The sequence below is a fragment of the Penaeus chinensis genome, chromosome 22, assembly GCF_019202785.1.
Source record: "Penaeus chinensis breed Huanghai No. 1 chromosome 22, ASM1920278v2, whole genome shotgun sequence".
Lineage (NCBI taxonomy): Eukaryota > Metazoa > Arthropoda > Malacostraca > Decapoda > Penaeidae > Penaeus > Penaeus chinensis.
In genome coordinates, this window is record NC_061840.1 from 5,368,698 (window position 1) to 5,381,197 (window position 12,500).

General features: G+C 39.6%; 1 protein-coding gene across 1 annotated transcript in view; it reads left to right on the forward strand.

Moving 5' to 3' along the window:
* LOC125036869 (histone deacetylase 3-like) overlaps positions 1 to 5,244 on the forward strand; it is a 10,840-nt gene extending 5,596 nt beyond the window's left edge. Inside the window, exons 2-11 of the mRNA XM_047629776.1 lie at positions 353 to 476; positions 676 to 777; positions 937 to 1,131; positions 1,348 to 1,481; positions 1,682 to 1,794; positions 2,356 to 2,462; positions 3,458 to 3,609; positions 4,246 to 4,387; positions 4,648 to 4,746; positions 4,857 to 5,244. Of these exons, the coding sequence (XP_047485732.1) occupies positions 353 to 476; positions 676 to 777; positions 937 to 1,131; positions 1,348 to 1,481; positions 1,682 to 1,794; positions 2,356 to 2,462; positions 3,458 to 3,609; positions 4,246 to 4,387; positions 4,648 to 4,746; positions 4,857 to 4,947 (1,259 nt within the window). The 3' untranslated portion in view covers positions 4,948 to 5,244. The remainder of the gene's footprint in view (positions 1 to 352; positions 477 to 675; positions 778 to 936; positions 1,132 to 1,347; positions 1,482 to 1,681; positions 1,795 to 2,355; positions 2,463 to 3,457; positions 3,610 to 4,245; positions 4,388 to 4,647; positions 4,747 to 4,856) is intronic.
* Positions 5,245 to 12,500: the final 7,256 nt, after the last annotated feature.

Here is a 12,500-nt window from a genome sequence, read left to right on the forward strand (position 1 = left end):
AGTAATTATAATGTCTAAAATACAAATAACACCATCGATATTCATAGCATTAGTAAAAAATAAGTTTTTCCTGCTAATTCAAGGAAAGGTGAAATTAGGTAAGGTCACAAGGTCTACTAATTGACTCCTTTGTGGCTAAGCGCTAGCAGAGCCATCTATGTGAAAAAAGAAAAAAAAAAAATGAGCACAGTATTTTCCCGGCGGCATGTGGTTAACAGTTTGAAAGGCTTATCAAACTGCAAACTACAAAAATAACAAGTAAACTAAAGAAATAGTATACATATGTAAGTGAAACACTACCTTCATCTTCTGCTATGAACAGCTAAACTTACCTGCCACGCTTTCCCAACAGGCCCAGGGCATCCGATGAAACCACACAGACTCTCCATTACACACAGTCTTGTTTTACATTATGGGCTGTATAAGAAGCTACAAATCTACAGACCCTACAGAGCAAACTTCCATGACATGACAAGGTATGGCCATTGCATTACAGATCCATGGATTTCTGATTTGCCATTATAGACATGTTTAGTGTATTTCTGTATGTAGTTCTTGATTATGAAACATATTTCATGAAAAAGATGTGAGTGAATATAATTATATTTGAATCAAGTTATTGTACAGCTTCCATGTACTGTGTATTAAATATGACACATAAATGTTTCCTTTCAGATTTCATTCTGAAGAATACATAGATTTCCTTATGCGTGTTTCTCCGCAAAATGCTCAGAACTTCACAAAGAACTTGGGGCAATTTAATATGGCAGATGACTGGTAAGATTGTTGTGAAGACTACTTTTGCATGAACTGATATTCATTCTGAAAAAAACTGAGTCTGTTATATATCCTGTATCAGAAATGTTTCGTATCTGCAAGGCATATTATAAGGCAAGTTAATGCAGTAGAGACTGAAATGCATATTTACACCCACAGCCCAGTGTTTGACGGCTTGTATGACTTCTGCTCCATGTACACTGGGGCCTCGTTAGAGGGAGCTGTCAAGCTGAACCACAATTGTTGTGACATTGCCGTCAATTGGTCGGGTGGTTTGCATCACGCCAAGAAATTTGAAGCCTCAGGATTCTGTTATGTTAACGATATTGTAATAGCCATTCTAGAAATGTTAAAGTAAGTTTGTGATCTGCTTGAAGACATGTCATTTTGATTAGTTAACTATCTTTAGTAATGAAACATATTGACTACAATTTGTGGATATATATATATATATATATATATATATATATATATATATATATATTTTTACTTGTTTTCATGTAAATCTATAAACTCTTTCATAGTTATTCAAAAGATTTTTAATCTGAGAATTAATTTACTTTGTTCCAGGTATCATCCAAGAGTACTGTATATTGACATAGACATTCATCATGGCGACGGAGTACAAGAGGCTTTCTACCTCACAGACAGGGTTATGACAGTTTCTTTCCACAAATATGGGAATTATTTCTTCCCAGGAACTGGTTAGTATTGTAATATGTTTAGAAAAAGGATAATTGATTTTATTGCATAGATATATGCAGAATAACTCCAAACAAATGGATTTGACTTGTTTGTTTTAACATTTTTTTAGGTTCTGAATTTATTAAAGAGAAAATGAATTGCAATTCAGATCTCAGGGCCTGAATCTCAATGTGTAACATATGTAACATTCCCTTTACAGGTGACATGTTTGAAATTGGGCATGAGAGTGGCAGATATTATTCAGTGAATGTGCCCTTAAAGGAGGGTATTGACGATGCCAGCTACATCCAGGTCTTCAAACCCGTCATTGAAGTGAGTTGTTTTGCTGATATTTTTTGCTGAAACTTAGCTATAATGGGGTGGTGAAAGAAGGATAATATTAATGTTATTAGTTAACCCGTTGGTAATGGGTAGTGTGCTATCATACCTTGGTGAATAATTGCTGAGGCTGCTTAATGCCTCATCACATTATGAGTCAGTGTCCTAATTGCTTTTGCTTGGATGTTGTACCATGGTTGCCCTTCCTTGTGTCTTTACCGGAAATTTATCTGTCTTTATTGAGCTATACAAAAAAGAAACAAAAAATTAAAACAGAAAAATACTTTCTGAGATGGTGTGCTGTTTTTTTCTTGAAGACCTTCTATGAAATTATAGTAATGATAATGAATGTAATATAAGAATGTTTGATATTAATTTTTTTTTGCTCAAGAAAAAATCCTAAGTCTGTTATTGAATGATGATAACAGTAATAATGAGTCTAATATTTCTCTTGAGGTTCAGAACTTTGGAGTCCTTTAGGGATTAACATTGAGTTGATGGATGGAAAGAAAACTAATACTGTAAAAAAAACTATATAATTTCTTCTCTCTCCAGGGTGTGATGGAGTTCTACCGTCCAACAGCCATTGTTCTTCAGTGTGGTGCAGATTCCCTTTCTGGAGACCGGCTTGGCTGCTTCTCACTCTCCACAAAGGGCCATGGGTGTGTATGGCATGCTTTTTGTGTGATTGTTTGTTTATATAATTATTTTTTTCTTGTTTGTTTTTATTAGACTTTATGAGGTTTCGTAGATTTTTTCCAGTCTATTGTATTGCCTATCTCTCTGGATTATATATATTAGAAGGGTAAGTGGGCACAAAATCCTATTCACCATAGTCATAGTAGTGGTAGCAAAATACATAATGCACAAACTATGCGAGTACTTTACTATTTGCTATGATTGTTTACTTGTGGGGGAGCGGCCTGTCAAAAAGTGGTGAGCTTTTGTCCTTTTGACATTTTTATTATCTGTGAGACATATGAAGTGTCAACTAATGTATCTGCTAATGTTTGGCAAGTTTCCTCTGACCACACCAATAATATCACCCCCATACCCCTTGTAGGCCCCTCTTTTCCCTCAGCCAATCAGGCAGTTGTGTTTTCTCAATTCTTCCTAATTGTGAATGGAACGTAGTGACATCGAATTAGTGATTCTGGAACTGGATGGTATATTTCATCCAGCCAAACTTTTGGTCTTTTCCTCTCCCACATTTCCTCTCCAGATACTAATACTTATCACAGTGTTAGCCCACTGGTATATCATTATTTTTTTTGTTATCTCTACTTCTAGGTAATTATGAATGTCTAAATGCATTTTATTGATTTATATGATGAACATTGATTTGTATGTTATATTTCCACATTTAATGTGATTTATTTGCTATTTCTTTCATATTTGAGTGGTTTTTAACTTTGCACTTTGTTGATGCTCAATGTATTTATTATGTGACAAGGAAATTTACTCTCTCTGGTGTGTATAATCAAGCCTTTGGAATGTCAACAAGCCAAAATTTACCATTACGAAACTTGAAATATCATGTCTGTCTGTTTGGCCTCTTCTTTTTCTTCATTGTTTCTTCCTTTTTTTCAGCAGGAGGGGATCAGAGGGCTTATAGTTCTTGAGGATTAATGACTTGAATTATTTTTCTTTTTTCAAGAGAGTGTGTCAGCTTCACAAAGAAATTTGGTGTCCCACTATTAGTGTTGGGAGGTGGTGGATACACTCCGAGAAATGTTGCAAGATGTTGGGCTTACGAAACAGGATTGCTTGTGGATAGTGACATGCCAACAGAAATTCCTTACAACACAGGTATGAAGAACTATTCACTCATGCACATGCATGTCCACATGCACATGCTCATGCTCAAGCACATCCACTCCCACTCCCACTCCCTCTCCCATTCCGACTCCCACTCCCACTCCCACTCCCACTCCCACTCCCACTCCCACCCCCACCCCCACCCCCACCCCCACCCCCACCCCCACCCCCACCCCCACCCCCACTCCCACTCCCACTCCCACCCCCCACTCCCGCTCCCGCTCCCACTCCCACTCCCAGTCCCACTCCCACTCCCACTCCCACTCCCACTCCCACTCCCACCCCCACTCCCACTCCCACTCCCACTCCCACTCCCACTCCCACTCCCACTCCCACTCCCACTCCCACCCCCCCCCACCCCCACTCCCTCTCCCTCTCCCTCTCCCTCTCCCTCTCCCACTCCCACCCCGACTCCCACTCCCACTCCACAAAATGGGCATGTGCACACACATTCACACTTGCACATGCACATTTATATCCATACTCTTTAAATAATGCTTTATCAAATGACCAGGAATTCAGAAACATGACAGCAATCTAGATCATCATATTCATACAGTAGGTTGGTCATGTATATATATTGAGGCTCATGAAGCCTAAACATAACTGGGTCTTTCTTCTCCACAGAGTATTTCCAGTACTTTGCTCCCGATTTCTCGCTCCACCCAGAGGTGATAACGCGGCAGGAAAATGGAAATAGTCGGCAGTACCTGGATGCTATTGTAAAGCACGTGTATGATAATTTAAGAATGGTTCAACATGCTCCTAGGTAAATTTTGTGCTTCTTGCTTTGAAAAATTAATACCCGTCCTGTTATCTTGTAATATTTATTTTAGCTATGAGAATCAGTTGATCAGTCCCAAGTGCCTAAGTAGCTGATTTTTATCGTTCAGTGGACCCTAGCTTCAAAACTTAAATTGAAATTAATTTTGGTATTTTTATTGTATTTGATTTCATAATTTTCTGAGATGCGTTTATGAAGGAAAGGAAGAGAAAAGAAAAACAACAACCTTGATCTTTGATTTTCAGTGTCCAGATGCAGGATGTCCCAGGAGATGGCCTAAGTATTAAGGAGGAGGAAGAGATTGATCCAGACACTCGACTACACATCAGTGAAGAAGATAAGAGGTCAGTTATAGAAATTTTAGAGTGTCAGATCCAACAGTTGTTATCAAAAGTACCAGAAATTTAGGAGTTAGGACTGACACTGAAATAAATGGCTTTTGTTTCTTCACCAGAGTGGAACCTGAGAATGAGTTCTACGATGGAGAAAAGGATAATGATAAAGATGCTGACAGTGATGCCAATATCCCAACGTCAAAGAACTAAGAGGATGTCCAGTCTGGAAATAGGAAGTACGGTCTTCCTTGTTTCACATAGGAACAAAGAGGAACTTCCAAAGACGAGTGTGGGATTGTCTTCCTTCCCTGTAAGAGGAAATTAAAGTGGAAAGAGTGAAGGCAAGAAGTAAATGAGAAAATAAAAGGAGGAGTGTGCTAGTGCAAATTGCAAGCAAATAATTTGAATTGACTTGTAAAGTACAGTATTATCAAAATAGTTTATATATATATAATGCTTTAGGTTTCATAACTAAGACAAAAAAATTAAACCTTTTTAAGAAAATTATACATAGAAGGTTTTATGTTTTATTTTGCAATTTTGTGGAAAAAGAAGGGAAAGGTGTTCCCAAAAGGACAATATTAGGCAAGACATTTGCAAGAGAAAAAACAATTTGTATTATGCTGTGTTTGAAGTCCTTCCCAGAGTCTTGTGCTAAGAATCATTTGAAGTAGGAGAGGAGAGAGAGAGAGTTGATCTCAGCGGAAATAGTTTGTCTTTTTTAGGGATTAATATTTTCATAATCAGAACCATTGTTGTGTGAGGCAATAGGAGAGCATAACAGTCTGTACATTTTTTCCCCCTTTTTTGGGTGGGTGGGAGTACATATTTGTGTATGAGACTGATAGATTGAAGATGTACATATTTATCCTGCAGATATGAGAAGGATTTTAGTGCAGTTTTACTTAAGTAATTATAAATTATCATAATTGATAAAAAGAAGTACTCATATAAAATCACAGAAACATACAGAAAACAACACTCCCACTCCCACTCCCATTCCCACTCCCACTCCCACTCCTACTCCCACACACAAACCTACAAGCACATATGCATACCCTGGCAGAAAGAGTCGCATACACTCATCAAGATTCCCAGTCACACACACACATGCATAAAACCATGTGCATGTACACACGCATGCACATGCTCTTGCACTCACACTCACACTCACACTCACTCACACTCACACTCACACTCACACTCACACTCACACTCACACTCTCACTCTCACTCTCACTCTCACTCACACCCTCACACTCACACTCACACACACTCACACTCACACTCACACACACACTCACTCTCACTCTCACTCTCACTCTCACACACTCACTCTCACTCTCACTCTCACTCTCACTCTCACTCTCACTCTCACTCTCACACTCACACTCACACTCACTCACTCACACTTACTCACTCACTCACTCACTCACACTCACTTACTCACTCACTCACTCACTCACTCACTCACTCACTCTCTCACTCACTCACTCACTCACTCACTCACTCACTCACTCACTCACTCACTCACTCACTCACTCACTCACTCACACACACTCACTCACTCACTCACTCACACTCACTCACTCACTCACTCACTCACTCATTCACACTCACTCACACTCACTCACTCACTCACTCACTCACTCACTCACTCACTCACTCACTCACTCACTCACTCACACTCACTCACTCACTCACTCACTCACTCATTCACACTCACGCACTCATTCACACTCACTCACTCACTCACTCACTCACTCACTCACTCACACTCACTCACTCACTCACTCACTCACTCACTCACTCACTCACACTCACTCACTCACTCACTCACTCACTCACTCACTCACTCACTCACTCACTCACACTCACTCACACTCACTCACTCACTCACACTCACTCACTCACACTCACTCACTCACACTCACTCACTCACTCACACTCACTCACTCACACTCACTCACTCACTCACTCACACTCACTCACTCATTCTCACACACACACACACACACACACACACACACACACACACACACACACACACACACACACACACACACACACACACACACACACACACACACCAAAAATGTAGCAAAAGTATGTTTAAAATGTAATATACGGTGACTTTATTATATCCTGGTTTCATTACAAATTATATTAAAGAATATTAGCATCTGTAATGGGAAAATCTGTAATAACAGAAAAAATACTGATACAATAGATGAAATATTTTGACACAAGTATACACAATGAATTGTAAAATGTTTTAAAAATATTTTATATATATATTTTGGAACTGCATCTTTTGATTTGTGTCTTGCATTTTGATATTTTAATTGGGTGAAAGAAGAAATATGAACATTTCAAGATTGAACTGTGAAGTCCCTTTAAAACCTCTTAGAGTATATAGCTGACCATTTTACGGCACAATGTCCAACAACATGTTTTAGCTTTAATGCTGTATCACCTATTTTTTTAATATATATATATACATGTACAGTCATCGGCCTTAGCCATTCTCATTTCGAAAAAAAACAAAAAAAAGTCAGAATACAATGCTTCCCTCCCCTCTCCCCATATATGCTGTATCATTCATTCACAGGGTCTCATTTTCTCGTAATTAATAAAAGAAAGAAAGAAAAAAATGCATCCATTGTTTTATCTCCATCCTAGAAATGGCAGTAATTGACTGTTTTTTTTTTTTTTTTTGCAGTTTTATTCTTTGTAAATATTAGAAAATAAAATATATGAGGTGTCTGGTTCACTGATTTTTAGACATATTAAGAAATGTACTTTTAAGGTAGCCAAACTACAAAGTAACTGTTATGTCATGTAGTTCCATTATAATCTGCAACAATGATTTTGCATTTAGACAAAAAAACATGAACTCTTACTAACTTACAGCACATTTGGTTAATAGCTTTACACAGCTTGCAGTTTTACTCAAGCTTCCATTAGTGTGGTTCAGTTTGCTTCTGTGTGATCATGGGATTTGGGGGCATACCTCAATGGGGCGGATGGGATGTACATGGAATGATAGTAGTACTATATGTCCAGCTTATATGTGTCTCACAGTCATTGCTTTCATGATAGACAGTCTTGCTTTGGTTCGGTCAACCAGGTACCGGACCTCTTGGAAGGAAAGGGTCTGGTCAATCCATACCCCAAGGTATGGATTGGGCATGCAGACTTGTACTGTGAACTTTGTTTCTCAAAGCCATGGCTTTTGATTTGGCTGCAGAGATCTATAGTCCTGTCCTACAACACATCTTGACTCTCCTATCGTCGGAATTCAGTGGTGAGAAACACTTTCCTCCCACCTTCAAGCTCCTTCGTTTCCTGCAGGAAATTTAGGGTAGCTTAATCTTTAGGGACAAAAATCATACACTTGGCTCGAATTTGTCTCAGCTTCCAGGACGCCTGTCTCCACAGCCCACAAGGGTGCCACGCATGGCAAACACGTGGGTTGGTGAAACCCCTGGGGAGAGACCAAAGGGGATGCCATTCTACCTACAAGATAGGCATCATTGTTTGAAACCATTTGGCCATCCCTCCCCAGTGAGTCAGCCACCCAAAGAGGAGCTCAAGGTCCTGCACCTGTTCAATGCGTTGTCAGTTGCAGGACTAATGGGAAGAACACATGGAAGCCGCATAAACTGACCTCGTTCATCCCGAATATACGCAGAACTGCTCAATCTCCCTGAAACAACTCATGTCCTTTATGTTGGGATTAGTATCGTCGCTAATGCTAGTTAGCACGGACGTAAACTTGACATCACAAGTAGTCTATCGACATCAGTTTCGATTGATATGGAATTGTATACCTACTCTTGAACTTTTCTCTTTTGTTTAATGATAATATATTTCATATGTTTTTAGTATCTGTTACTATAGTTCCATTCGGCAATGCGTGATTACCAGTTGCTGTAAACAAATCTAGTCTTTTCAATCACTATATCAAATTTCCTTCTGGTTCTCGTTTTTCTTGCCATTTGCTTCTTTAATAAGGGCTATTGTGTGATTTTAACTCTAACAATGTTTGTACGGTTCTCAAGCATTTTTCAGATCACACAAATCACAATTCATGGAAAAGGCACTATCAAGGCCACGGCCAGTGACCAGCTGACATTTCCCAAACCACTTGATTAAGATTTATGCAAAAAATCCCTTAGGGTTGACTTTGCAACGTGTGTTTCTAGAACATTTATTATTCATCTCCACCATATCAGATATTTCATATTTGATTCGTCGTGTGCAGATGCTGTGCCCGCAAATCTGTCAGACATTGCTAACATCAATGCTTGCTGCATCCCAGGCGACCCCTCCTTTGCTGACAACAAGCTTGATTCTAAGAGAGAGAGAGAGGGAGAGATAGGTAGAGAGAGAGAGAGAGAGAGAGAGAGGAGAGAGAGAGAGAGAGAGAGAGAGAGAGAGAGAGAGAGAGAGAGAGAGAGAGAGAGAGAGAGAGAGAGAGAGAGAGAGAGAGAGAGAGAGAGAGAGAGAGAGAGAGAGAGAGAGAGAGAGAGAGAGAGAGAGAGAGAGCTTAGGTTGCCAGGTGCAACTGGCCTGTGCTCTTCTTGGGTTCAAATTTTCCGCATCTTTATGGATACCTGACATCATTCTCCATATGCTGCTCTGTCCATGAATCACGAATCAAATGCCTCCCTTGTATATAATCATCGAGAATTTCAGCATCTCGCAACTTAGTTTTAGATCATTATCGCAATATAAACTGCACTAGGTAGTTATTTTCGCTCAACCCTGCTAACAGGAAATATCTTTGTTATCCGTCTTATCTCAGACTTTAGCCCCCCCCCCCTCACTACTTTTGAAAACGGGGAAGAAAACATTTTTTTCTCTGCTGGCACCATTCCACCGTGTAGTGCCAACTGTCTGAATCATTGTAAGATGAGAGAGAGAGAGAGAGAGAGAGAGAGAGAGAGAGAGAGAGAGAGAGAGAGAGAGAGAGAGAGAGAGAGAGAGAGAGAGAGAGAGAGAGAGAGAGAGAGAGAGAGAAGAGAGAGAGATTAATTGATTTGATTTGATAGAAATTTACTTACCGAACAGTGTACATGTCCTGCAAAAAGTCAGGGTAAGACGCTACATCTATCCAAACTGGCTATACTTCTATTTTTGTAGAGGGCTTTCAATCAAACGTATTTTATACATGCCTTAAGGGCTGTGCCACTGTACTTACATTGTGCTCACAAATCATCCAGTTGATAAAAAAAAACCCTTTTATATCATATCATTAATCATATCAAAGACAAAATCAGTGGCTATAATAAAATTAATGTAATCAATAAATGCTGGTCTCTGGACAGTGCTATTTGATCAAAAGGATGCAGTTTCCGAGCAACAAATTAAGTAATGTGTAAGATCATGCAACTTGGGGGCCTTGCACATTCTACAGTGATATGATATTGGCTTTGCCTCCAAAACTGCATCCTGTACATAATGTATAGTGTACTGATATCCTATGCGTAGCCTGTCTCTCCGAGACAGTCCATTATAGACTTTATATGGTTTGTCTATATCATATGTCCCTGTAATACATTCATAATGCCAGATAGTACCACAGCCATTTTTCTTCATTTTTCGGTGGTCCATACCTAGCCCTCATAATCTCTAAGAGAGCTGAAAACACGTTTTTTTCAATTGTTTGAGAGATAATGGTACTGCATAGTATGGTTCTTCACGGGAGTGTTAGGTTTGCTAACTGATCCACCTTGTCATATTCCTATATGAGAGGGTATCCAGCATAGTGACATAACCTGCTCTGATAGGCTAGAAATTTGATGTAGGATATACCAAGTTATCATGTTTCCTGGACTAAATGCAGTAAGTGCACCTTGGCTGTCCTAGACGGCAGCTAGGTGTCGCTGCTGTTCACTACCTTTTTTGATGGCAAGGTATATTGGCTACTGACTCGGCACCATTTGTGCTTGCCCAGTTGGAAATTCGTACACTTTCTTTGAGAGAAATGCCAGGAATTAATACTCCAATCCAAGCTGCTCCGTGAGGATCAGTAGAGACATCATAGTAAATCGCGCAAGTGGGAGGTACCATGAGGGGATGGAGAATTTCATCTGTATGTTTCAGGTAATGGCCTTTTAATTCTGTTACTGAAGTCATGGATTTAGGCCCTGTTAATTTGTCAATATGAACATGTGATATATTCCATGATGCAGCAAATGTTGTTTCTGGGATGTTAATAGCATTAATGTTTCACACATTGAAGCTGAGAATAGTTTGGGCAGTTTTGGCCTTCCATTCTAGATTTGACTGTATCAGATTGGAGTAGCGAGGGCGCCGGGCATGTCAAGCTCTGTAATTAATCACACTGGAAAAAAACATCGGAAATTTGTGGTCTGGGTTGAAGCTGTAGAAGTCTGATACCGAGTATGGTGTGATACGACTGTAAATTGAAGGGAGGTATTGCTCTTTCCTCATGACAAGAACTTTAGCAGTCATTGGACAGCCAAGAATGATTCTCATGGCCTTGTTTTGTTTTACTTCAAGGGGTTTGAGACCATTCTGGACTATCTTTGGATCTAACAAGGATAAATATATCAACTTTAGGACTCTAAGGGAGGCACCTATGTAAGCAACTTTCGTTGATGTTTTGAACAATTGCGGGACATGAGGTGGGGAGCAATCACCTGTCCACCTAACCTTGGAATGTATGGCAGTTTATGATATTTGGAAATGTACTTAGTCTTGATAGGATTCATTATGAGTCCAAGGGAAGTAAATTTTATTGCTGAGCCTCTGGAGAATACATCCCCCTATCAAAGACCTGAATAGGAATGTAATCAACATAGGATGTGATGCGGCAAAAGTCTCCTGACTCACTGTTAAGCTTACAAAGAGTCCATAAGTATGTTAAACAATGAAGGGAACGAAATTCCACCTTATGGAGTGCCTAACTTTTGTTCACCATAAGCACTGTAGGTGTCTTGGTACCATATCTTTGCTTTTCTCAAAGACAGATAATCCTTTATTCATAGCAGAAGCTTGCCCTTAACTCCTATAAGAGTTAATTCATGAAGGATTGCAGTAGGAGAGTCTGTCGAATGCGCCTTTGAAATCTATGAAGTAAGAAGACTTACTTCTAAACTAAACACATTTGTGTTCCTTTCCCTTTTTGACCACCAAAGACTGATGGTTGAATTTTATCTTGATCTGGTGGAGCAGACGAGTGAGAAGAATTCTTCCACAGGTTTTCTTCAGAGAAATTGGTCTAAATTCATCAGGGATCCTGGTTTTGGGATGGGAATAATGGTAGCTTGTTTCCAGGCAGTGGGCAAGACGCCTGAAGTATACATTAAGTTGAAGAGATCAAGAAAAGGATTTCTTCCCTTTACCTGTACCTTCATGATGTCATAAGTGATTCCATCACCCCCAGGTGCACACCTAAAGGGTGCCATGCCCTCGACCATTCTAATACTTTGGGGGATTACCTCCTCCACGTACGTTATGATGACTCTGTGGGTCATCAGTCCTTTTGCTTTCACTCGCATGGCGTGTATGACTCGTTCATGATACGACGTCATTTCTTCTGTTTCAATTTCCCTTGGGACATCGAACACAATGTTATTCGTCTATTTCCCTTTTCCAAACATATTGGCTTTTTCCAGCACTTCCCCACCTGCACCGGTGGTTGTTAGAATTTGTTCGTTCTTGCATTTCACATACACATCATTTCTCCCATTTCTCTATTGACCCCTTTATCTTGTTGAAAGGGTTCATTT